General features: G+C 37.2%; 1 protein-coding gene across 1 annotated transcript in view; it reads left to right on the forward strand.

The window, feature by feature from the left end:
• The window catches only part of ZNF527 (zinc finger protein 527), a 64,974-nt gene that overhangs the window by 15,407 nt on the left and 25,127 nt on the right, over positions 1–24,440 (forward strand). Inside the window, exons 3-6 of the mRNA XM_016133293.2 lie at positions 2,242–2,368; positions 2,675–2,770; positions 6,933–8,126; positions 22,501–22,617. Coding sequence (XP_015988779.2) covers positions 2,242–2,368; positions 2,675–2,770; positions 6,933–8,126; positions 22,501–22,617 — 1,534 coding nt within the window. The remainder of the gene's footprint in view (positions 1–2,241; positions 2,369–2,674; positions 2,771–6,932; positions 8,127–22,500; positions 22,618–24,440) is intronic.

The raw sequence follows: 24,440 nt of genomic DNA on the forward strand, positions 1-24,440 counted from the left end.
AGAAACTTAGATCACATGCTGTTTCAGAAATATCACTCTTAAAATGTATTTGTCAAAATTTTACATGTTAAAAATTCAAGGAGTATTAAGAATAGGGCCCTGATCCACCACTTCATCCTACACCCATAAAGGCGGACACCCTCATCTCTTTTAGCAGCTTACAGTGGAATTCATACATATTTTAAGTTAATGTTCCTATATTGATATTTCTTGATTAATCAATTTTTTAAAATTTAATTTTTATTTTTATTATGGTGACATTGGTTAACGAAATCCAGTAAGTTTCAGGCATACAATTCAACAGTAAGGCATATTGCATTGTGTGTTCACCCATAGTTAGATTTCTTTCTGTTACCACATATACGACCTCTTTTACCCCATCTTCCTCCTCCCTTCCTCCTCCTCCCTACCCTCTGATAACCACGAGTCTATTGTTCATGTCCATGAGTCTCTGTTTGTTTGTCCTGTTTGTAGCTTTTAGATTTCTATCCCACATATAAGTGATATCATATAGTTTTCAACTTTTTCTATCTGGCTTATTTCGCTTAGCATGGTTATCTCGCGGTCCATCGTGCTGTCACAAATGGCAGTATTTCACCTCTTCTTAAGGCTGAGTAATATTCCATTGTATATATGTATGATTAATCAACTTTTAAATATTTTCCAATTATTTCTTTTTAAGATATGGTGAATTTAGATTTGCTATCTCACACTCTCTGCTACTTTTCCCCACAACAGAGTTACAACTCAATTTTGTTTAAATTACATGATTAGGACCTTGAAAATATTATATTGCAACTATTCTCTACCTTCCCACTTTTAAAAACTTTATTATAATAAATTCGAGGCACAGAGAAGTAGTCTTATTAACTATAATGTCCTCATCATTCAGCTTCAATAATTATCAACTCAGATTCATCTTATTTCATTTATATACCTGTTTCTTCTGTGCACTCCCCAACCCTCACTCCTACACAGTAATTTTTAAATAAATACAAATTACTATGTATTGCTAAAAGATAAGGATTATTTTTGAAAAACAACCATTATGCTATATTGCATCTAAAAAAGTTAAAAATAATTTGTTAGTATCAATATCTAGTATTCGAATTTCCATAATTCTCTAGTTTTTAAATCATTTATTTGAATTAGAATCCAAATAAAGACTGTGCACAGCAATTGATTGATATGTTTCTCAGGTCTCTTATTTGTAGGTACCCCATCCACCTCTTTTCTTCCTGTGCAGTTTGTTGTTGTTAGAAAGAAAAAATCAGATTCATTTGTTCACTGTTTGGATATATTGATTGCATCTCTGTGGTATCATTTAAGTGTTTCCTGAAAATTAGTAGTTAGGTCTAGAAGCTTGATCTGATTCAGCTGAGTGTGTATGTGTAGAATATTTCATAAATGGCAATGTGTAATATCAATAGGATGCACATTATATCTGGTTCTCTTTGTAAGCAGTGGAATTTCTGCTCCCTATTCCCTAGCCACCATTGACAATTATTATCTAGATTCATTAATTCATTAAAGTTGCAAAATGATATTTTAGTTCTATCATTCCTCTTTAGGTGGAATACTATCTGTAATGTAAAAATTTTCAACTATTTGATTATACCAAAGACTGTTTGTATAGAAAAGAATGTTTGATTCTTTCCCTTTTTATATCAGTTTTTTAAATAATGAGTTGTTTTCTTAAAATTCTACAAAAGTGACCAGTAGTTTTTTATTCACTATTGTTGATGACCTCATGGATTTAAACATTTTCGATCTGATCAATCCATTCATTACATTTGATCCTCTGAATTATACAATTTTTGGCTAGTGGGAGGCTCTTCAGCTTGGTTCTTAAGCCATTTTATCCTGATTCCAATTCCCTGAAAGCACTCTTGTTTTCTGTTATAACAGAATGTTAAAAATTCATCTTTTGAATTTCTTATTCAATCTTGATATCATCTCTTTTCCCAAAGAATCTCAGTTTCTTTTATTTGAATATGGTGCTTAGAGACTACACTCTAGAATGCTTATTCCTACTGTCTAGGCCTTTGTAATAGACCAAGTCGGGAATTTGTTTTTAACATAAAGTAAACTGATTATTTTTTATCTATTTCTGAGATTCAAAGATTCTGGTTCTCATCGATACTATTAAAATTGCTGGTTTGCTTTACCCCACAATAAAAGCATAATAGTCTCTGAAGTATTTATTTTATTAGACAAGTGTATATATGTTTATTGTTTCAGGAATCTGTGATGTTCAGGGATGTGGCTGTAGACTTCTCCCAGGAGGAGTGGGAATGCCTGGATCCAGCTCAGAGGGATTTATACAGAGATGTGATGTTGGAGAACTACAGCAATCTGGTGTCAATGGGTAAGGTCATCTGTACCAGTCATTTAGAGTTCTCTGGAATGTCTTTATCTTCTATGGTAAATTTCTCAGCTGCTTTTTGAGTTACCAGCTGAATTTCTGCTTCTTATTCTCAAATCAAAGGTTGGAGCTGAAATGAAAAGGAAGAGTGGGAAATGAGCAGCTCTAATTGGCTACAGCTGAAGCTTCTCCTTTCTTTGACTGTTCCTGTAGTGGCATCTCTTCCTTGATCATCAAGGATCTGGGTCTTATTTCTAGATCTGATTTATTCACAGCATAATCATGTTTCATATCTTTTCCTGTGAGCAGGACTTTACATTCCTAAGCCTCAAGTTATCTCCTTATTGGAACAAGGGAAAGAGCCCTGGATGGTTGGCAGAGAGCTGACAAGAGGCCTGTGTTCAGGTGAGTGACAAAGCAGGCCATTGCAGGGAATAATTCAGCTGATCAGTGAAGAAACAATATCATTGAGATCTTGCCTTGGAAACCCCCATTAAAACCCTAATCCTGTGGGAAAGTCCTATTAGCATGAGTTTACAAATTACTTGTTACATTCCTTCCCTCGCTACTCTATTACTCTTCTCTAACATACTGTTAAATTTCAAGTAGAAGGTAACCTTCACTTCCCCTCTAAAGAAAACTTGTACTCATATTTAACTCAGTTTCCTGCTAGCTTTTCTTCCTCTTAGACTCATCTAAACGTTTTCTACTAGTACCACCAAAACAGTATACATGTGAGTGTATGCATGCATGCATGTGTGTATCTGCACTGCTCCTTCCCTCCAAGTAATGGCCTTTGTTATAGCCACTGGCCAGTGACTTTTTTATTAATTGGTTGTGCATTTTTCTTGTATCCAACATTCTTGATTTCCTAATTTGTGCAAGGGAGTCTGCCATTTGCTGCAGTTTGCTAATGATAGCAGCTATTAAGAACTCGGAGTCAAAAAAAATGGTACTAAAATATAGCCATAAACAACTCTTATAAAGTAGAATCTAGTAAAAGATCCAGCCAGGGAGCTTAGCAGAAAGTCAGGGCTAAATATGCAGAAGTGGAATTAATCCATACTGAAATTCCATACTGAAATAGTAGATGGAGCCTTGAAAGTAACTGTAGTCACCATCTATAAAGACAATGTTGGGAAAAACAGAAAAATCTGTGCCCACATTGTGGGAGGAGGTGGCAGAGAAGAGATTTGAGATAGAGGAAGAGAACCAGAAGAGTACTTATTGAGCATAAGTATGTACTAAGCATTGATCCAAGTGCTGGGATGATAGTATTAAAACTTTCACAGCTCTCCTCTTCTGGAGCTTATATTCTAGAAGGTGATAGAGAAGGAATAGATATGTATAATGTCAGATGCTGATAAGTGGTATGAGAGAGACGAGAGGCCTCTCTGATGAGGTGATATTTTAATCAAGACCTGAGGGAAGTGAGGGAACAAGTAATGTTAATATTTTTTAAAAGAGATTCAGGCAAAAGGAACAGGAAGAACAAAGTCCTTGAGTTAGGAGCTTTTTGGCTCATACCATTGTGGCTGGAGCAGAATGAACAAAGAGGGAATTATGTGAAAGGAGATCAGCAAAGTAGTGCATATATGTGTGTTTGTGTTAGGTACAGGTGAGTGAGAGGGTATACCTGCAGATAGTTCTGGATTTTGTGGGCCTAGGCATGGGATTTGAATTCTATTCTGAATAATGTAGCTGCCACCCCTCTCATTTTATTCAGAATGATATGATTTGAGTGGAGAAGTGACATCATGTTTTTAAAGGATCACTCTTAACTCAGAGGCTGCAAATTTGGATTCCTTTGGATAGAATTTAGAGATTCTGTGAACTTGGATGAGAAGAAAAAAATGCATCTTTATATTTAGTAACCTCTGATTAAAATTTAGTTTTTCTTCCAATTATGGTGTATAAAACAAACCATAGTATTAGTTCTGTGACTTTGATATAAATGGAAATCAAAATATTGAAACATCATTTTTGCTTATCACCATTTCATAATTACTGTAGTACTGGGCTCACTGCTAGGCCTTACTATTTAATATAGTAATAAATAAGAAAACTTTAGGCAGAGGGAAGAACCCCTGCAAAGGCCCTTCTAGGAGGGAAAATCTTGGTATGTTTGGAGAATTGAAAGAAAGCCCATATTGTTGCACCCCATGAGCAAATGAGAGTGGAATGAGTTGAGAGACAGGTAGGAACCACATTATTCAGCCTTTCCTGCTGATTATGAGAAGTATGGACTTTGATTAGTGGGAGACCAGGTCAAGTGTCATTGGTCCCAGAGTAGATTAAAGAGTGTAAAACTTGGTGGGGCGACTTGGATAGGAGGCTACTTCAGTGGTCTAAGAGATGATTCCTGCTTGGAAGAGAGCATTGACAGTGAAGATAGAAGAGGACAGTTTTAAAAGTTAGGAGCTTAACTAGATGAAAATTGCCGAAAGACCACATAAAGGTAGGAGAAAAAAGATTATGCTGGAATGTATTCCTTGTTTCTGTCTGGAGATGTTCTAATAGGCTTCATTTTGATGTCTTCAAATCATTTAATTTGCTTAAAATCCCTAATTTTGGTAAGAAATTCTTTAATAATAATACCTATTAAATACTTAATGCTTTATTCAAAGATAATTACATACATTTTTCCTCACCTTTCCAATAATCATGAATTAAGGCTTATCTCCCTTTTATAGATAAAGAAATGGGTATTTAGAAAAGTTAAATAATTGCCTAGGAACATAGTAACTGTCAGAGTTGGGACTCAGCTCATCAGTCTCCTTCTGGTTCCTGTTATCTTTCCATTGCAGTATTTTGCACTGTCTTATTTTCTTTTTGTCTGCCTTAAACTCTAGCTGCCACCCCTCTCAGTCATTGCACTAGTAAGTACATGAGCAAGTCTTTCCTCCTAAGATCAGCATCACAAAATTCCATGGTGAATAATATTTTCACTACATCCCCAGCACATAACATATTCTGAGTCTTCCCTATCTGCCACTGACATAAAATTAGTTAAATACCTTAGACTTATCTCGGGTTATTCCCACATGTGGCTTACCCTCTGTAATCTCTTTCAAATTTCATCCAATATATCCTTTATTATGGAACCTATTCTGTTTCCACCCCAACTGGGTGTGCTGCGGTTTAATTCTGATATTAGTATAGATCCTGCAGGTTAACAGCAAAGTCCTGTAAGACTGCTATCACTTCAGATGCCAGCTGCAAGTCTTAGGGGTTCCTCAGATCCCCCATACTTCTAACCAACTAGCTATAAAGTTGGAGATTTCCATGATCCCTGCAGGTTCAGTAATTTGCTGGAAGGGCTCACAGAACTCAGGAAAGCTCTATATTTACAATTCCAGTTTTATTATAAAGAGTACATATTAATTAGGGCAAGGTCTGGTAGGCTTCCAGATGTAGAGGTTCCATATCCTCTCTCTGTAGAGTTAAAATGGGTCACCCTGTTGGCATCAGTGTGTTCACCAACCACTGAGCGTTGGTGTCCGGTTTTTATTGTGGTTTAATTACACTGGCATGATTGATTAAATCATTGGCCACTCAATCTCTGGTGCCTCTCCCTTCCTCAGAGATCAAGTAGCTGAAAGTTCCAATGCTTTAATCATATGCTTGGTCTTTCTGGTAACCAGACCCCATTTCAAAGCTATCTAGGGATCCACTATGGGTGAACTTATTAGTATAATGGAAACACTCCTATCACTTGGGAAATTCTGAGTTTTCAAAGCTCTGTGCTAGAACCAGAGCTTAAGACCAAATTTATTTTCTTATTATATCACAGACCAAGAATCTTCCCTATATGGAATTATTCCTCCTAGGAGGCCTTAAATAGGGTCAGAAAATTATTCACTTTTTGTAATAGAGTATGGTCATACACTTTCTCTCATGCTTATATAGATGTATGTAGAACTAGTCATTTTTTCACTACTCAAGCATTGTATATTTACTAGTCTTTCCAGATGATTCTGAACCTCATCAATATTTGAGAATGATTGTGGTTTCCTATTTCTATAGTTGCTTCCTTCCACTTCTTGTGTTATACAGTCATACACTGTTTAACAACAGGGATAAGTTGTTCTGAATAACGCATCATTAGGTGATTTCATCATTGTGCAAATATCATTTGTGTACTTACATAAACCCAGATAGCATAGCCTACTACTGTAATTGTATGTCCTATACTTTTATACAACTGGCAATGCAGTGGGTTTGTTTACACTAGCATCATCACAGACATGTGAGTAATGCATTACAATACAACTTTAAGACAGCTAGGATGTCACAAGACAATAATAATTTTTCAGTTCCATTATAATCTTGTGGGACCACCATTGCATATGTGGTCTGTAATCAACTGATGCATCACCATGGGGCACATGGCGGTATCTCATTAATTTCTATGCATTTTTTGTCCATTTTTCAGATTAAACAGATATACTTGAGAACTGTATGTCATTTACTACCATATATTTACTTAATTTTTCCATTTCTATTATAAAAGTTTAACTTTTTACAAATGGAGGGGGAGAATATTTACCATTTTATTTTCTTTCAGATCTGGAGTCAATGTGTGAAACCAAGTTATTATCTCTAAAGAAGGAAGTTTATGAATTAGAATCATGCCAGAGGGAGGTAATGGGACTTACAATGTATGGCCTGGAGTACTCCAATTTCAGAGACGTTTTGGAATACAGAAGCCACTTTGAAAGACAACTGGGATATCAAAACGAGCATTTCAGCCAAGAAATATTCACTCACGGATACATGCCCACTTTTATTCAACAGACATTCCTTACTCTACATCAAATAATTAATAATGAAGATAAACCCTATGAGTGTAAGAAATGTGGAAAAGTCTTTAGTCAGAATTCACAATTTATTCAACATCAAAGAATTCATATTAGTGAAAAATCTTATGAATGTAAGGAGTGTGGGAAATTCTTTAGTTGTGGCTCACATGTTACTCGGCATCTGAAAATTCATACTGGTGAAAAACCCTTTGAATGTAATGAATGTGGAAAGGCCTTCAGTTGTAGTTCATACCTTTCTCAACATCAGAGAATTCATACTGGTAAGAAACCCTATGAATGTAAAGAATGTGGGAAGGCCTTTAGTTATTGCTCAAATCTTATTGACCATCAGAGAATTCACACTGGTGAAAAACCCTATGAATGTAAAGTATGTGGGAAAGCCTTTACTAAGAGCTCACAACTTTTTCAACATGCCAGAATTCATACAGGCGAGAAACCCTATGAATGTAAGGAATGTGGCAAAGCCTTTACTCAGAGCTCAAAGCTTGTTCAGCATCACAGAATTCATACTGGTGAGAAACCCTATGAGTGCAAGGAATGTGGGAAAGCCTTTAGTAGTGGTTCAGCACTTACTAATCATCAGAGAATTCACACTGGGGAGAAACCATATGATTGTAAGGAATGTGGGAAGGCTTTTACTCAAAGCTCACAGCTTCGTCAACATCAGAGAATTCATGCTGGTGAGAAACCCTTTGAATGTCTTGAATGTGGAAAAGCCTTTACTCAGAACTCACAACTTTTTCAACATCAGAGAATTCATACAGATGAAAAGCCATATGAATGTAATGAATGTGGAAAGGCCTTTAATAAATGCTCAAACCTTACTCGACACCTGAGAATTCATACCGGCGAAAAGCCCTATAACTGTAAGGAATGTGGGAAGGCATTTAGTAGTGGCTCAGATCTCATTCGTCATCAGGGAGTTCATACTGATGAATAATAAAAGTTAAGACTCTTGTAACCTTCCTAATACTTTAAACAAAAAAATCATGTTTGATAATTACTCTTTCTCTTTTTATTTTACATATATTTTTAATCTAAATGTATTTCTCTGTTATGAATTCATATTCTAAATTGACATCCTCCTCACCTCGCCTCCCCAATATTGTATTAATGGCAGTTGTTCAGTAATTCTTTCCTTCTCCATTATTTTGTTCTACCTTTGAGGTGAAAACATTATATTCTTGCTTATATTTGCTTGTATTTCAGGGCTACTTTTCTTCTCTGATCTATATATTTGTGCTTAAGCCAATATCACACTTTAAATTATGTGACTTTGTGTTTTTTAATTCCTTGTAGAATTATAACTTTGTTTTTGAAGTTGGTGTTCTTTTTTTACAAACATATATTTTCTTATTATAAAACAAGTCAGAAACTGAAAAGCTCATATTAATTGTAATCATACCAACTATAGATGACAACTCTTAATTTGGTAGAATAAATCCTACCAGACTCTATCTTTAAAGAAAGTGTAGTCATGATATGCATATTGTACCTTCACCTGCTTTTACCATGCCAAAAATGATTGGCATTTCATTAAATATAGATTTTTTTTTAACTGACATAACTTTTTAAAATGATTTTATTATTCATGTTATGGCTGCATCTAAATGTTTGCAGTTATAAAATATGCCTTGATTAATACGATCCAAAATGTATCTTTGGATGCTTGTTTTTTCTTTTAAAACATGTATTTTAATTGCTGAAATTATTCACCTTTTCTCCTTGTAAACTATTTTGTTCCTTTTCATCAACCCTAACCCCAATCTCATACTAGAAAGGTAGTTAACCATTGTTATCAAAGTGTTGTTTATCCTTCCAGATATTTTTTACTTTTTACTTATAGATGTTAGTGGCATTTTATTTCATATGTATTAGTAAATATAATTATGCTCTATGTATTGGTTTGTTGTGACAATTCAGTGAATGAATGCATTTAAACTATTAGAACTATTCCTATCACATAATAAATACTTAGTAAAAATTGTTTACTATTATTGATATACCCATTTTTGTAGTTAATTTCATTATTATTTGTGGAAAAGATTCTAATCATGTTTACCTTTGTCTAAATCAAAGAATTCATAATGAGAAAAATGCATGTAATGAGTTTAGGAAAGCTTTTCCCATCACTCATTGTTCAGCATGGAATTTTAAAAGGAAAAGAAAAAGTATGTGTGGGTAGTCTTCATTCAGACTTCATCTTTTATGCTGCATGAAGATTAATACCAGTCTGCAACCCTGTGGTTGTAACGATGGGTAGTTGAAAGCAGCACAGCTGTCAAGAAGTAGTTCCCCCTCTCCAAGCAAAAAAAAAATGTACAGGCCAAATTATTTGACCAGAATGACAATAAGATAGCCATCAAATTTCTGAATATTAATTCGGCATCCCCTCTTGATCGATATGGGTTAAGGAACTAAATCTTTAATACACACCTTGGTTAAATGTGAATGAAAATAGAACAGAATCGAAAAACCTGAGAGTGGCAGGCAAAGTCGTCTTGGAAGTTTTATAATCCAATTTGTGTGCATATATTAAAATACTACAGAGATCATTAATAAAACCAATATAGAACCCAAGCAGCTAAAACAAGTGAAAAACCTAAAAACGGGTAGAGAAAGGCATTATTAGGTATAAAATGCAGAAATAAGTGAAAAGTAAATCTAAAACAAATTTTGACCCCAAAAAAGATAAACTTGGAATTAGGGTGGAGAAGTATGGATGACAGAACTGTGGATGAGATTAAAATGGCAACATATTTAAAAGGATTATCATTTTTGGTGATGAAAATGTTCTGGGGTTAGTGGTGTAGGTTGCATAATGTTGTGACTATAATAAAAACTACTGAACAGTATATTTTAAAAGGGCAAATATAATGGCACATGAATTTATCTCGAAAAAACAATTTTTAAAAAATAACTGAAAATGTGGACAAAGTATGATTATAAAGAAATTGAATTGACATTTGCAAATCTTAATGGACTTCCCTCAAAAATGAATGTTTGGAGATTGGATTAAACATGGTGGAGTGAGAGATGTCTCCAGATCACTCCCCTTGAAAAAACAATAAGCCAAACATCTAAAACTCAGCAAAAACACCCAAACTGCACACCAGCATGGCTGAGCATGGGATCTGTGCATAAGAGCTACCACAGGTCTGTTGTGAGAAACTCCTGCAGTCTTGGTGGGATGCCTGGTGCTTGGAGCAACAAGGTCATCAAAAGCAAATGTGGACTTACAGATAAGAACACATTGCAGGGAGGGCGCACACGCCTGACCTATTCTGGGAATTCTTGCTCTAGGGTCAAGGATGGGAAAAAGTTACCGGAGAAGAAATAGCTGATAACACAGTCGTGGGCCTGAGGCTGAGTCTGGGAATTGGCTGTAGTTTATAATTGCTAACCTGATAGTAACTAATGATGTTTGGCAAAGCCAGCTTTATTAGGGAGAATAAAAAGCCATGGAAATGGGTGAGGGATGCTAGCATTGCCATTCCTTGCCATTCCTCCTCTCCCTTATCCATGTTAGTAAAAGCATTTCCAGACTCCGACTCTTCTTCCTAAATGTCTCCGCAACACAGGTCAGAACCCCGGGTGTCGGGCGGTGGACTGGGAGAAACAAAGAAGGTGCCTCTTGCAGGCGGAGCTCCCTGTAGGAGGAAGGGGAGGAAACAAGGTGTAGTGACTTCCCTGAACTGCCATGCCTGGCAGTGCTGTGAGCTACGTGCAGCCAGCAGCAGTGCCCAGTCAATAGGGCAGAAGGTAGAGAAACTGGGACAGCAGAAAAGCAGAGACAGCAGAGAAACAACAGTTGATTTTTACCAGCCACAGCTGCAAAACTTAGGCTGAACCTCAGCCCCCTTCCCCAACCCAGAGGGCCCTTCCCGCATACCTCTGAGACTGAATGCTGTGGAACCCCTGGGGAATCTGAGCAAATGATACCGAAACTGTTGATAACACTGACAGGAACTGAGACTGAGGGTAGCAAGCATGATTAAACATCTATAGGGAGCAAAAAGACATTAATAAGATTTTATATGAAGCAGAGATCCAAGAGGCTTAGACACCAACTACTGGAAACCAAAAGAAAAACACCTTTGCAACGTGCTAGCAACTATTATATAATAAATCTTTCCAGAAAAAAAAGCAGAACACACTTCCATTAATGCCTAGGAGAAGAAATAGTCAATTAAACACCATGAACAACCAAGGTGACAAGGCATCTCAGAAAGAAAGAGAAAAATCTCCAAAAAATAAGCTTACAGACATAGAAATATGCAATATGAATGACAGAATTCAGGATGGCACTTCTGAAAAAACTCAATGAAATACAAAACGAATCATATCAACAATTTCAGGAATTGAAAAACAACTAGATGAGCAGAATGAGTTCTTTAGCAAGGAAATTGAAACCCTCAAAAAGAACTAACAGACCTTCATAAGTTATATAAATGCCCAATCACTGTGTTGTACACCTGAAATTAATACATGTCAACTATAATTGATAAAATAAATATCTATAAATGTTTTAAAAGGTGGACAACTTAGAGTTAAATAGAAGGGGAAAATAGAAATGACCATTTTCAAAACAGAAAAAGGAACTTCACAGTATCAGAAGCACAGGAAAGGGCATGGATGTCGTGTTCAAGAAATTAAATGAAATGGAAATGTGAACGTATTTAATGGATTAGACAAAATTATAGCTATGAAAAATATACAAAGGAGACCCAATATAGGCATATGTGAAGTACCAAAGGAGAAACTCAAACTAATGGAAATGAAAAAAAGTATTTCAAGATTCATACCACAGAAATATTCTAGGTATAAAAGTAGACTTTTATGTATGAATTAAAATGGCACACAGTACCGAGAAAATATATAAATGGAATAAGACTAATCATTGCATTTCTGCTCAACTGAATTAGAATATAAAGATGGTACTAATTCCTTCTCTCTCTCTCTTTTTTTTAATGCTTCTTTTAACTTGTCATTTCAACCATTGCTCTATTTCTTTTTGGCTCTTTCCAACAAAATTTTACTTGCCTCCAATCTCTTCATATTATGTCTTAAACCTACTCTAATCAGGTATTGTCCTCACCAAGATTCTAAAACCACTTTTGAGGTCACAAATGACCTCAATGTCTCTAAATTCAACAAATGATTCTCAACTCTTACCTTACTTGATCTATCAATGTCGTTTGAGGTAGTCAGTCACTCTCCTCCTTGGGTTGCATTTCCCACTTGGGTTTTAGGATTGCATACTCACCTAATCTTTTTCCTACCTCTCTGGTTACTCTTTCTCAGCCTCTTTTGCTAGTCTCCCTTATCTAAGTAAATTTTAAATGTCAGAGTGACTCACTATACTGCCCATGGGCATCATCTTTCTTTTTAAACTCCGTTGGTTTATTCAGCCAATGCTTAAACGCTCATATTTAAAATTCTAGTTTAGATCTCTCACATGAATTTTAGAATTGATTGAGCCTACCCTTTAAATGGATCCATAAGTTAAAATGTTGAAATCTATATTTCTGTTATTAACTCCAAAATTCCTACAGTACTATCCACATCAGTAAATGACAATTTCATTTTTTCCAGTTGCTCAAGTCAAAGTCTTGACTACTCCTTTTCTCTCTCAACTCTTATCTGGTCCATCAGAAAATCATAACACCTCTACCTCTAATTAAAGTATAACCAGAATTTGACCACATTTCACCATATCAATTACCACCACTGTGGTCTAGAACACCATTATTTTTCCATGGATCACTGCAATAGCCTAACTAGTGTCCATGCTTCTTCCTTTGCCCCATGTCAGCATATTCTTAGCAAAGAAGCTAGTGTGAACATGCTAAAACATAAGTCCCATCAGCTAATTCCTTTGTTCAAAACCCTCCAATGACTTCTGATCTCATTTAGAGTTAAATCTAAATTCCTTATAATGACCTGCAAAGTCTTACATGATCTGGCCTGCCCTATTATCTTTCTGAACTCACTTTTATTACTCTTCCTTTTTTTGTTGCTACTTGTAATAAAAACAAAAACAATAAAAAGATGAAAATAAAAATAAAAACAAACCTCAGGAATAAACATCAGAAATGTGTAAGATTAATATAAAAATATTTAAAAGATGCTAAGAAGCAGAAAAGACATACCATGTTTATAAGTTTACTAACATTCTGAAAGGTATGGGGATGCAAAAACTTTCATATTTTGCCAGTAACAGTATAAATTGTTACAGCTTTAATCAATTCAATAATGTTTATAAACATTGCAAATAAATATGACATTTAGTCCAAAAATTTTCTTTTTGGAAATTTATCCTAAAGGTATACTTGCATGAGTTGAAATAATGTATGAACAGGGTCTTCATTGCATTGTTTGTAATAGCAAAAAGTTGGGAACAATTTAAATTTCCATTAATAGGGAATAAATAAGGTAAATTACGATACAACCACTCGATAATATAATATGCATCAATTAAAAAGAATGACATCAACTCTATAGAAATGGAACATTCATTAAAATGCCAGTAAATAAATCAGAGTAGAACAGTATGACATCATATGCTGTCATTAAGAAAAGAATACAGGTATATATTTGAATATTTGGAAGGAAACTCAAGAAACAGGTAACATTTGTTGTGAAATGGACTGTCTTGTTGACAATCTGACATCACTGCTATCCCATACTATGTTCTCATAGGAGCAGCTGTGAGTTAGCTACATGTCTTAGAATCCTCTCTTTCACATGACTCTTTGTTGAGTGGCAGCGAGACACTTACACAAGATTTGGAAGATAAAAGAGAGGGGAGAAATTGAGAATTCTGGTATCTTGATGGAATCCTAGCTGATAAGTTAGTTGCCTCTGAGTGGTGAATTGGGTGACTGTCAGATATGAATACTATATATCCTTTTTGTAACTTTTAACTGAAAATTTCCTAAATTTGGCCAGTAGGAGCCCCCTCAAGTTGGCTCCTGTGTCTTGGTGACGTCTCCATTATTCGTTGAGCATTTCTTTAGTTTATTGACAGAGCGAAATATTAAAGGCTCATTTTATACTTTCTCAGTACCAGTCTTAGAATTATCCTTTTCGCCAAGAAACTGTGGTTGCTTTTAGTAGAGAATAAGACCTAAGCTATCTCTGCTGAGAGAGCTAGAATATGTATATGTATGCTCATATAAACACATATTCGTCTGTCTGTCTAAAAAATATATTAGTTCATATCAAATTACAATCCAACACCACAGGGTTTATTCTAACCTTCCTTCTTTCTATATCTGTAACTCTCTTTCTGACAATGAGCTTTGTTCCCATTTTTCAGAGTATTTTCATGGTATTTCATACTCATTTGTTCATTCTTACAATGAATATTAAGTAGTTTCAGAATTGCTAATGAATACCACTGTGATAAGCAAACCTACTCATTGGAGCTCATTGTTTTTGAAAACAAATGATATAAAATGCATTTGATATAACTGCTCAGCTACTAAACCATCTGAATTTCTTGTCCAGTGGAGAAATAAATACCTTTATTATAAAAGTTTCCAGTTGGGCTTTATATAACTTCCAGCTAATAGCATCTTAACTGAAATTCCCAAATTCTTACTCTAGTTACCAACCTTTCCACTGAGCTCAACACATATATCCAAATGCCTACTTGATATTACCTCGTTGATATCCAATAACCATCTCAAACTTAATATGATCTCATATCTCCATTCTGTATAGTTGCTACATACTATTTTCTATCTTGGTAAATGACACTACCATTCATCCAGACATTCAAGAATAAAAATTAGGCATTATATTTAACATTTCTCCTTCATATTCACATCTAAGCATCAGTCACTCCTGTTAGTTCTACCCTAATTTGACATTTCTTATTGCCTCTAACATTTACTACCCTAACTCAAACCACCATCATATCTTAACAAGACCAGTCGGTGCTCTCCAAAATAGATTGTATACAAGCAAACCTGCCACTGACATTTAGAGACCTGAGTCAACAGTACAAGTGGAGGCCCCTAGCCAGCCCTCTTCTTTTCCCACCTCCATCCTTTTCCCACACTATAAGGGGTCTTGAAGCTTGCATATCTAAGCTCTGTCTAGTCTTGCCAAAAGTTTCCACTTGCCTGCCTTGTGCACACAGGCTGCACATTTATCTTTTGGAGGACAGATCATGAGAAGAAGCTTTGAACACAGAAGAGGTTCAGGCTTTGGAAGCAGACATGAAGCCATCTGAGTGGGGAATCCTAGGGATTCAAATACCCAGAGCATAGTCTAAAGGGGGTTATGAGCTCTGGACAGCTTGTCTTTTTGCATATGGACTTCTCACCAGGAAGAAAAGGGCTTGGTCAAAAGTGAGCCAAATCATGGCCCTTTGTATGTTTAATAATTACTAAAATATTAAATACATTTATTATTTTGGTCAACTGAGTACTAATAATAGTAACTGAATCTTTAAAAAAAATTGACAGCCTTTTGGTCACAGAAAAAAATTAAAATTTCATTTTTGTTGCAGAGAAGTAAATCAAAGTAAATTAATAAAAAATATAGAATGAACAATTGTTACATTAAAATGAAAATCAGTAATGAAAATGGAATAGAAATGATTTCAAGAAAAAGGTTAAGTGCAAAATTACTAAATGTTCAAAAAAGAGCTTGCTTGTGTATGATTAATGAATGGCAGTACTGAAAACATGCTAGAAATATCTTTGCATTATATAAAGTCAAAATATAAAGAAAATACTGTAGGTGTCAACTTAAAAATGTAAAAGGGGGTATGTTAGTTTTCAAAGTTGTTTCATGGGGGATGTAGCCAAATATCTGAAAGATCACTGCTCTGATTAAGCAAGACGAAGCTTAGCAAATGATGTATCAAGGTGTACCATCATAGACATATATGTTAAAGAGAATAAGGTTGACTCCTGTCATATACCAGTTATCTGAACTTTTGTAAGTTGTTACACCTCTGAGTCCCAATTCCCACTACTGTAAAATTGGATAAGTATATTTATTTATTTGTAGTATTGTGAGGAACAAATAACATTTACAAAGGAAAATACACAGTTCTTGAATCTTAGAAGTTACCCATTAAGTCTAAATTCCCTTTCCCAGAAATGAGGTATGGGTTTTGTATTTATTTGTATTCGAAATTCACAAACTGGTGTTGAGAGTTTCTGCACTATCATTAATATTATGGTATGAATTCTTTCCAAATGCCTTAATAAGCAGTGCCAAGTAGCCCTGGTCAAATTGTGCTTTTATCCTTCTCTAGGGAGAGTTATAGAAAAACATTCCAGTGCACAGAATATGGGTGGTCAATTAAAATAACTAAGAAATCATTCTTGGTTTCTTCGCTCTCATCTTTATTCTCAATTCAGACAAAAACTGCTGCCTTCAAATATTAAATAACTTTATGAAACCAAACTCATAGATACAGAGAACATACTGATGGTCGCCACGGGTGGGGTGGTGGGGGTGTGGACAAAATGGGTGAAGGGGGTCAAAAGGTATAAACTTCAAGTTATAAAAGAAATAAGTCCTGGGGATATAAGGTACAGCATGCTGAGTATAGTTAATAATACTGTATTACACATTTAAATGTTGTTAAAGTGTTCTCATCATAAGAAAAAAAATTTTTATAACTGCATGATGATGGATGTTAACTATACTTATTGTGGTGGTCATTTTGTAATATATACAAATATTGAATCATTATGTTGTATACTTGAAATTAATATAATGTTATATGTCAACTCTATCTCAATTTAAAAAAATAACAAATGTACATAATAGTTTGTAAAATACCATGACTCACACCATGAAGTCATGGGGGCTTAAATAAGTAGTTCACCATGAAATATTTACTTTCGATAGTAACAAAGTTGGGAAAACATATTTATCATATAAATTACAACAGAATAGGTAACAATATGAATTCATCCAAATAACTCCATATTAAACCAGATTATTACTCCATATTAAGTTATTTCAGAATTCGTATTGCTTTGTTATTAAGATACCATTACTAGATATGCACCATTTTTGTCATCTTTTATAAGAACGTGGTAACATTGTGAATATAAGTTTTGGGGAAGAAAAAAAGAACTTGGAAAAGTATAAGAATTTACTTTCCAGCAAACTTAAGAAGGCTCATGTGCTGGAGAAAAAAAAAATGGCATAGATGATAGAGGCTCTGTTCATCCCTCGGGCAACCAAATCAAAGTTGTGACAGAAACAAGGAGCAAACAGCAAGGAAAATCACCTGGGATCTAGATGAACAAGCCATACAACTAGGGAGAAACCTAAGAAATCACCCTGCAACAGCAAAAGGTAGGACGGGGCGAGGACACGGGGCTGCCCTGTCTCCAGTGGCTGAGTAGGACAGAGGCCATAGCACTGGCAGCAGCAGACGCCTCTTAAAGGGGCCATGTCCGCGAGCAGACTTTGGCAGTGACAGACCTGCTTGCTCTGAGCACCAGTGGCTGGGCAGGGGGCACCAAGGACTTACAGGGGGACATTGAGTTGTCAGAGTGAGGGCTTAAGCGAGACTTGCTCGGTAGAGTAGTGCTAGCGGTATCCATTGTTCCCTGTTGAGCACTCTCCCCACTCCTAGTGCGAAGACTGAGTGCCACCATCGCGGAGACATCATCAAACTAGATAACAGAGGTCGCTTTGCCCAGAGGATTTACTAAAACTCCACCTCACGCAACTCCTGGACCCACCCAAGACATATCCAGATGTGTCCTTACTTAGTCAGGTGCTCCTTGCTGAGCAGTGCCTAGACTCACACTGGTGGCAGTGTTTCTGATGTGGCCTTTTGAGGCAACTGTAAGCAAAGCATCTGTGGATTGCTTGCTGAATCTTAACAGGCTGGGGCTAAACTTGGCTTGCAGCTGAACCCTTCTTAGGACTGTGCTACTGGACACCTACTTCACAAAGCCACACAAATAAGACCGGGAGACTTAAGAGTGTTGCTTAGTACATAGAAACAGATACAGAAAGGTGGCCAAAATGGGAGGACAAAGAAGCAGAAACCATATATATGAGAAAAAAGAACAGAGACCCAGAAATAATGGAGTCAAGCAATCTAACAGATGCAGACTTCAAAACACTGGTTATAAAGATGCTCAGTGAACTTAGGGGAAGTGTAAATGAATTCAGTGAGAACTTTGACAGATAAAAAACACAAAAATGTAAGTGGAAATTATAAAAGGGAACCAGTCAAAAATGAAGAACACATTACCTGAGTTGAGAAGTATATTAAATGAAAGAAACAGAATGAATAAAGAACAGGGTCAAATGACCTGTATAGAGGGATGGGAAAGCCAAGGGCACTCCATCAAAATGGCAAGAAAAAAGAAGCCAAGACTATAAGAACAATTTAAGGAGCCTATGGGACACTATTAAATGTAAAAATATCCATGTCATAGGCTACTGGAAAGAAAACAAGATGTCGAAGAGCTATTTGAAGAAATAATGATGGAAAATTTTCCTAACCTGGTAAAGGAAATAGATATAAAACTCCAAGAAGCTCAGAGAGTCCCCCAAACCAAGAACCCAAAGTGGCCCACACCAAGACTCATCATAATTAAAATGTCAAAGGTTATATACAAAGAGAGAATCTTAAAAGCAGCAAGAGAAAAGCAGTTACTTACTTACAAGAGAGCGCCCATAAGACTGGGAGCTGATTTCTCAAAAGAAACTATGCAGGACAGAAACACAAAATATTCAACATGATGAAGACCTAGAATATACAACCAAGAATACTTTATCCAGCAAAGCTATCATTTACCTTAGATATATATGATTTTTTTTTTTATGCCTACAGCACCTGGTATTCCTAGGTGATCTCCCATCCCGAGCAAAGCTATCATTTAGAGTTGAAGGGCAAATAAAGAGATTCCCAGACAAAAATAAACTAAAGGAATTTATCATCACCAAGCCAGTATTACAGGAAATATTGGAGGGACTTCTTTAAGAAGAAAAAACATGTATCGAAAACAGGAATAAAGAATGGTAATAACTACATTCCCATCAACAAGTACCTCAAATGGAAAAGAATTAAGTGCTCCAATCAAAAGACAGAGTGAGTGGCCGAATGAATAAGCAAACAAGACCCCTACATAGGCTGCCCACAAGAGACTCACTTCAGATTAAAAGACACACAGGCTAAAATGAGGGAATGAAAAAAGATATTGCCTTGATGGACCTAGAAGGTATTGTGCTGAATGAAATGGGTCAGATAGAGAAAGACAAATATCGCATGATTTCACGTACATGTGAAATCTAAAGAACAAAATCAACAACAACAACAAAAGCAGAAATAAATTCATAGATACAGAGAATATTTTTAGGGATACTAGATGGGAGGGGGAACGGGAAGACAAAAAAAAAGGCAAAGGGATTAAGAGGTACAATGGATAGTGGCAGAATAGACATGGAGATGTAGAGTGTAGCATGGGGAAGATGGTTAATAATGTAATAAATATGTTAGGGGGAAAAAGGGTACTAGTGGGGTGATCACTTTGCAAGTTATGTGGATCTCTGATCACTATGCTATACAACTGAAACTGGTATATTATTGCATGCTGACTATAATTGAAAAAAAAATCTCATTGAATTGTACACTGTAAATACAAAAAAGAAGTCAATGGAAAATATCCTATAAACCTATTAAAAAAACAAAAATGATTGTGTAGTGATTGTTTCCCTGTCATTGTTTCAGCTCCAAGTGTGCTTTATTCTGTAAGGCGTGGTCTGGCACTCCCACAAAGGTATTTCGCAGTCTCCCTTGCTAGCTGGTGTCCTGTTTTAGTTTGCCAAAGGAGGAATTAAAGGGAGACTGGAAGGCAGAAAGGGAGAAAAAACTCGCTTCTATTTTCCAGTTTTTCAGCATCTCTCTAGCAACAGAGGGCTATAGGTGGCCTGAGGCTCTTTCTGTTTTCCCAGCACTGGACCACCTAGCCCCATTAATAGCCAGCCTGAGAGAGACTCTTCAGAGGTCTTAGATTCTAGTAAACCCAGCTCCTCCCCCTTTTTCTCCAAGCTCCAGGGCATTTAGCTGCTTCCTGAAGTATCCCCCTTTTTCTCTTTCATTCCTTCGATATTATGTAATCAACTTCCTGTAATTAGTTTCCTGTTTGAAATTCCAAGTATAGTTCTGCTTTCTTGGCTCTGATGGACAGAGTCCTACCTTTTTTTTTTTTTTTTTTTTTTTGCAGTGTAACCACTTACTTAGTGGGCATACTTTGAAGACCAATGCCCTACTCTGCTGGACATGACTGAGTCAAATCAGTGTTGAACTTGGTGGTTTGAGATAAGAAAAATAAATAAAAGACAAAAAGTCTTCCTATGATTGGTTATTGACATATGAATAGATAGTTGTACATGTATAAAGTTTCTCTGAAGATAAACCTTGACAGTCAAGAATGGAATATCTTAAATTTTTTGCACTTTAGTATGAAATGTCCAAGATCATCTCAAACCTGCATGATAATCAAATCCAAGGAAGAGCTGTTTAATACGTTTGCCATTAACCAAAGCATAATTATCATCCAAACAATATTTAACTAGTAAATTTTCCCATAAAGCAATCCAACTATAAAACGTTTGTAGAGCCTTAAAAAAACAATTGCTTGCTTTCTTCTGAAAGTAACAATGCCCAATTTCACAGAGTAAACAGAAAATCAGTTCGGCCTTAGTAGCCAGACTCTCTTTGTCCATGACTCTGGCTTCAGCCAGAGGGGTTCTTTGTGGGTAGAGGACTCTCCAAGGATGGGTTCTCGTTTCAAAACTTCCCCCTTGCTTCCACATATCCCTGTTTACCCAGATCTTGACTTGGGAGCACTTTCCAGATCTTCCCAGAATTGGGATGGGAAAGAATGCTGTGTTGTTTGGAACTCTCACTGGCAAAGACTCTCTTCTTGACCAAACTTTAGTTGGGCTCCTCTGAACACCCTTCCCAACCTTTCTTTAACCTTTTAGCTTTAGTGTTTGCCTTTGCATCACCCCATTTTAGCAAGAATTCTGTCAAGTTGGTTTAGCGAGAGTTCTGGATATGTGATCACAATATCTAATTAAATTTCTTATCCACTCAGGTGGTTTATGATCACCCTGGCCTCCCCTCAGCAAGAATCTTGTTGGTCGGTCTAGCAAGAATTACCCCCTGATGTCTCTTCTTAATAATTTTCCATCTACAGACATGCCCCCCCCCCCCACACACACCTGCTCCTTGCCTATAAATTCCCACTTGTTTTTGCTGTGTTTGGAACTGGGCCCAGTTCTATATGAAGTCTCTCTTCCCCAACTGAAATAGTTCCTGAATAAACTCTTTTTACTTATTTATTTATATCACTTCGACTACTGTCCAGCTCTGGTTTTCTTTAACATCACTTAGGGACTCACATCTGTCCTCCTGACTGTGGCAGTTTTCTTATATCTGGGCCCTAACTGAAGTTATAAAACAAAAAGGTGTAAGGAGCAGCAAGGGAAAATCCAGAGCTATCGGCTACATTATAAATGGTCTTGGTGCAAATGCACATCTTACTACAAATGGAATCCAAGTGCCCTTCTGTGCTTACATCACATGGAGCAAGTACAGAAGGGATATACAAAAAAAGATAACGGTGACCCGGCCTATGGCTGGAGTTGGGGATGGGTAAGGAGGATGAGGTGGGTGAGGGAGAACACTTAGTCTGGAGACGGTCACACACACACAGACACACAATGACTTCTCCCACGGTCTCAACCCTAAAGGTAAGAGTAGAAACAAAGTTTCACCGCATGTCACAGGTAAACTCCTGCGACCTCTGGTGTAACAACAGTTAGAGAAACGGTCACGCCCAAAGTCAGCCACAGTTCCGCTCACACACCCACAACCTCTCACATTCTCTGCGCGACAGACCCACAATCTGTCACACGACCCCTAATCACGGAACGTGATTTAAAATACATAAACTCACTGCACTGACAGAACCCCTGGTGCGCAAGCAGAAAGTGTGCAGCGACAGTCACGCACAAACCGCCACATCTAAGCATACAGTTACGAATGCGCACCGCTTCACCATTTCCTCACACACAGTCGCCCAAGGTCACTTAAGCGACTAGAACCGCCCAGGGTCGCACGTAGCTCTCCCGGTAGCTGCACCTACGGCCGCCGCTGCTTGTAGCGCTAGCGCAAAGGCGATCCTTTTGGCCCTCTGGGACAGCCGCGGCGCAAAGCCTTCTGGGGCTGGTGGTTCGTGGAGTCGAAAGGAAAAGCTGAGTAGCTATTCCAGGACCCTGCAGCTGGATGTTCGCCCAACGAAGCTCGAGGGTTCCGCGCGCCTCAGTCCCCGCCCCTCTCCGCTCAGCTGGGGTTTCTGGGAGGCGACGTCACAGGTCTCCGGTCGCTGGGCGGGTCTTCGGAGCCCGCAGCACCCGGGGGTGAGTTAGGCCTGGCTGTGCGCTAGAGCCAGCGGTCAGGGATCGGCTTTGGATGGAATGGCCAGGCAGGCGTCGTTGGGGAGACTGTGTTACTACGTATAATTGTGTGAGAGGCTACGGATGAGACAGAGTGTAATTCTTTTGTGTCACCGTGTGTGTGTGTGTGTAGTTGTGCACGATTGTGACACCCTATCTCTGGTATAAAACTGTGTTTGTGTGTCACTGCCTCTGCATGGGTTTGTAAGAGACTGAGAGTGTGACATTGTGTGTGTGTCGCTTCATGAATCTGTGTGTTTGTGATTATGTTTGACCATCTACTTGCCTCTTGTGGATGTAACTGTGTGTGACAGCAGGTGTGATTGTGTGCCCATGCCCTTCTATCTCTGCAAGTATAATTTTGTATGAGTAATTGTGACAGGATGTGTGACCTTGTGTGGTGTATAACTGTGTGAGATTTTATGCAACTGCCTCTCCATTGGAGTAATTGCGTATCATCTTCTCTACCTTTGTGTTAATGCAACTGTGTATGCGTGTGACATTATGGGTGTGATTGTGCAACCATGTATGAGTATGATTGGGTAAGAATTTGTGTACATGTGACCTTGTGTGTGATTGTGAGGCACAGGAAGATTAAAATTACTCGCCCAGGTTCACATAGTTAAGTGACAGAACTAGGATTTGAACCCAGGCAGTTTGGCTCCAGAGCCCTTGCTTTTAATTACTAAAGTGAAAAATGTGGGCCCTGGGTTCTGAGGGTGTTGGAGAGGATTGTCCATGGTCTTGGACTAGGTATCTTTGGGATATGGAAACGATCTGGGTTTCTTTCTTCAGTCCCCAAGTGAGTCACAGGACCCGGTCTGAAGACTTGGTAATGAGACCATCCTCAAATTGGCTGCCTGTGGAGGAGAAAAGCCCAACCTGAAAGCCCAGTCTTTCTCTTCTTAGGCTGCAGAATTGGAGATTTTAGCATTTGCGTTGTCAAACTCTTCCATATTTGGTGTCAAGAGAGACTGATCCATGGCTCTTTTTCTGATGTACCAAGTGAGCTAAATTTTTCATTCTGACTTTCTCGGTTAATAACAATATTTTCATTTTCTTTCCAAATATGTAGAATCTAAAAAGGAACAAGGGTGGCACTTCTTTATGCCATGAGTTGGCTCATGCAATTTTGACAGAAATAAAGGTTCTGAGAGATGGATTAACTTGCCCAAGATCATGTAAACAAGTGAGTGAAGGAGTGGAGACTCAGCCTTTGCTTGGGGGCTGTGTAAAGCTCAAGTCTTTAACACTACCTTCTATCAGAGACTGATGGCTCATCTCAAACTTGGAAAATATTACCCAAAGAATACACAGCTATTTGCCAACAGAAATTTAAATGACATTTTTTTTTTTATGCAGATACTACTTAGGGCTCCCAGATGCTGAGAAGACTTCTATTCTCCTCTCCTTGCAAAAGCGTTTATGGACAATTTCAAGCTGCATTGCACTAAGGAAATAACTTTATTAAAGACTAAGTTGGTTAGTGCAGAGTAGAACAGATTGGGAGTCATGTCTCCTAAATTCCAGGTCAAAATAAGTACCCTTATTTTCAGAATGAAGAAATGTTGGCTCTGAGAGGACAAGAAATATATGTGAGGCAGTAGAGTTTGTTATTGGTTTAGTGTTAAAATTTTACAATATTTACCTCAGGCTGCATTTCTGAAGAATAATAATGGTACCATTTGTCTTCTCGGAAGATGCTTCTCTAAGAAATATATGGCATTGATTCTTCAGGTTATGTTGAATATTTTTCTTTCAGACCCTGTGGTCTGTTGAAAGAGGAC

This window comes from Rousettus aegyptiacus, unplaced genomic scaffold, assembly GCF_014176215.1.
Source record: "Rousettus aegyptiacus isolate mRouAeg1 unplaced genomic scaffold, mRouAeg1.p scaffold_m13_p_14, whole genome shotgun sequence".
In the NCBI taxonomy this organism is placed as follows: domain Eukaryota; kingdom Metazoa; phylum Chordata; class Mammalia; order Chiroptera; family Pteropodidae; genus Rousettus; species Rousettus aegyptiacus.